Source organism: Gigantopelta aegis, chromosome 12 (assembly GCF_016097555.1).
Source record: "Gigantopelta aegis isolate Gae_Host chromosome 12, Gae_host_genome, whole genome shotgun sequence".
Classification (NCBI taxonomy): domain Eukaryota; kingdom Metazoa; phylum Mollusca; class Gastropoda; order Neomphalida; family Peltospiridae; genus Gigantopelta; species Gigantopelta aegis.
In genome coordinates, this window is record NC_054710.1 from 7411211 (window position 1) to 7414679 (window position 3469).

The following is a 3469-nucleotide window of genomic DNA, read 5'->3' on the forward strand; positions in this document are numbered from 1 at the left end:
TCGTGTCCGTTAGATACCATTTATCTTATAACTCGTCGTTTAAAACTTTCGCTTTCGCTTGTTAGATACGTTTTAAAACAACTGATTGAAAAATAAATGATATCTAATGGCCACTCATGTAGTATTTAACCGTATGGAATGGACGAATTGCCTAAGGACGAAACGTACAGCAGACGAAAAGCCCGGAAATAGATATCGTAACTAAAGGGTGGATTTACGTACAGAAGACGATATCTACTAATCTTTTTTTCTTTGGTTTGTGGGTAATTCGGCTTTTAGGTAACAGGCGAGGACACCAACAAGGAATTGCTTTCTGTGATAAACAGAGTGGGCATCCTAAAAACATTGATGTAATTACGAGGGAATAAATTATTATTGCTGTACGAAGTCCGTACATGTCCGTATGTGTAAATGTCATACTTTCGGACCGGAAATGAAGGTAAATTACGGACCGGAAAAAAGACGGTAGTCTGTTTGCTGTAAATAGTTTTGATTACTAGACAGTAAATCGCGATATTCTGGGAAAGAAAAAAGAAGAAGAACGAAATGGCGACTCCACCTTCATCCTTTCAGTGTGACATATGCTCAAAATCGTTTTCGAAAGCGGTTTATCTTAAAAAACACAAGATAATTCACACTGGAGATAAAAGATTCCGATGCGAGTTCTGTTCGAAGACGTGTCTGCGAAATGGCGATCTTAAAAAACACATGGTGAAGCACACGGGCGAACGGCGATACCAGTGTGATGTGTGCGCCAAGACGTTCTCGCAGGGATGTCACCTCAAAGAACATCTGTTGGTCCACTCTACGGAGAAACCGGCCAGCTGTAACATCTGCTGGAAGTGTTTCAAGGACAGTCGCAGTCTCAGAAGACACATTCTGGTTCACACGGGACAGAAACCGTTCCGGTGTTACGAGTGCTGCAAGACGTTTTCCCGGAGTGCGGATCTGAGAACTCACATGTTGGTCGTTCACTGCGGGGAACAGATCTACTGCTGCGGGGAATGTTCGAGAACGTTCGCCTCACAAGACTCATTGAAGCAACACATGAAAGTTCACACAGCAGAAGCGTCATCAGAATCTGTTGATGCTCCTACGCAAGGTTTGAAAGATGACGCTTCGCCTACAGAACAGTCATCAGTTTCTGGAGAGCTGGAGATTTTTATGTGTAGTGAATGCTTCAAATGTTTTTCTACAGATGCTGTTCTGCAGAAACATTTGTTGGTTCATGTTGAGGATGGTTTTGATGATACCATTGTAGATATGGGCGACGCTGATTCAGATAAGTTAAAACAGAATGGCAATCATAAACTCTGTCTACCGTCCTGGACTGGTAAAAGACTTTTCAAATGTAGCAGCTGCTCGGAATGTTTTTCTGAAGACTGTATGTTAAGACAACACATGTGGGTTCACGACAATGAAAAACATTTGAAATCTTCTAAAGATAGTTGTGTAACATCAAAAAAACGTGTAATTAATACTACAAGAAAACGATCAGATCAAGGTGAATGCTTTGACAATCATGCAATACCAAAAAAACTCATGGTACAAAAGCATTCTGATAATAAAAAATCAATTAAAGATGGTCGTAAGCCGTTAACAAAAAAACACATGGTGATGCATCCTGAAGAAGAACGGTTGGATTATGTTGAAGCCTCAACTGTGATTCGTTCTGATACAAACAATCTGGATCATGAAAACTCTCCAAAAAGTGATGATGATGCTGAATCGGAGAATGCGGAAGATGTCGGCAATTCAGAACCCTCTTTCTCAAACTGTACTGACGACAAACCTTTCATATGTGACGAATGCTCCAAAAGCTTTTCCAAAAATAGTGTTTTGAAGGAACACATGTTGTCGCATGCCAGCAAGAAAGATTCATACCATGAGGACCTTTCAAAGAAAGGTGATGCTCCAAAACGCTCTGGCCGTAGCCGTAAAAGTTTGATACCGAAACGACACCTGGCGATTGATGTGGAAGAGTATTTGGATTATGTGGAAGAATCAAACATGGATGGTGGATCGGACTGTTATGAAGAGAATGGCATGCTGAAAAGCACTGAAAACAAACCTTTCACGTGTGACAAATGCTCCAAACACTTTTCTGAAGAGAGCCACCTCAAACAACATGTGAAGGTCCATGGCTATAAAACAGATTTGGATCATATGAAGACTGATATCGACTACTGCAAAGAACGTGGCGTAACGATACCATATCTACCAGCTCGTACTGAAGATGACCTGTTTAAGTGTGGCATTTGCTCTCAGAGTTATTCCGAAGAAAGTGACCTGAAAGAACACATGATGACACATGTCAAGGAAGAAGATTTTGATCGTGTGAAACCTTCAAATAGTGTGACTGATGACGAAGGCGATCTCTATAAATGTGGCATTTGTTCCCAAAGCTTTTCTGAGGAGGCCGTCTTGAAATGTCACATGATGATCCATATGGAAGAGGAATCATTGGAGGATCCTGACCATGTTGAGGGTGATTTGGTTTCCAGGCAGAACGAGGTAATTCCGTCCGCAGATGGACTCTTCCGATGTAGCCAGTGCTCCAAGGTGTTCCCTTCGAGTTACAGTCTGAGAAAACACATGCCTGTGCATACTGGTGTCCGTCAGTTTGAGTGCGACATGTGTTCGAAAACGTTCACTCTTGGCGAGTATCTCCGCGCTCACAAGCTCGTAGTGCACAGCGACAAGAAACCGTACATTTGCGGCGTGTGTTCAAAGTCGTTCGCCTTCAACGCGACGCTCAAGACTCATATGATGGTTCACACAGGACACCGACCCTATCAGTGTGAGACTTGCTCAAAATCCTTCACACTGAAGGGAAATCTAAAGAGACACATCTTCCTTCATTGTAATTGATGAGCACTACAGGTGTGAACAGAAATTAAAAATAACTTTTTCCTAATAATAATTGTAACTAATTCTACAGTACGTAACTCGACAATAGTCAGCTAATAACAGGGTTCTTACGTGTCCTGGAAATCATGGAATCATGTTCTTGAATTTTTTGATTTTAAAATCTAGGCCTGATATGTCCTGGAAAAAGCATTAAACTTTATTATGTCCTGGAAATTTAGTCAGGGCTAACTCTGGCTTTCGCCAAATTCGTCTATTGTGAATTTCAAAAATAATTGGCAAATTTTATTTTAATTTGGCGAAATAATTTCATGAAATAAATGGTTTTGTTGGAAAATAAATGGGTTTTTGATGTATGATTAATAATTTAGCGAAATTTTCTACTGACCCAAAGCTAGCCCTGTTTAGGCCCAAAATTCTGTGGTTTATTTATATATTTTTTGCATCTTTACTTTTGTTATTCTCATAAAACGGCGCTCTCGTGCGATTTATCACACTGACTAGTCGCATGTGTTTTGTCGTAGCGACTCGAATCGTGTGTGTGTGTGTGGGAAGACGTTACGTCATAAGATTCCATGACATCAAACAAAGCTCGTCAGTT

General features: G+C 40.8%; 1 protein-coding gene across 1 annotated transcript; it reads left to right on the top strand.

Moving 5' to 3' along the window:
- Nucleotides 1–228: 228 nt before the first annotated feature.
- Nucleotides 229–3205, top strand: LOC121386491 (zinc finger protein 729-like). Its single transcript, XM_041517404.1, has one exon. The coding sequence runs from the start codon at nucleotides 547–549 to the stop codon at nucleotides 2869–2871; it is 2325 nt and encodes a 774-aa protein (XP_041373338.1). The 5' UTR covers nucleotides 229–546; the 3' UTR covers nucleotides 2872–3205.
- Nucleotides 3206–3469: the final 264 nt, after the last annotated feature.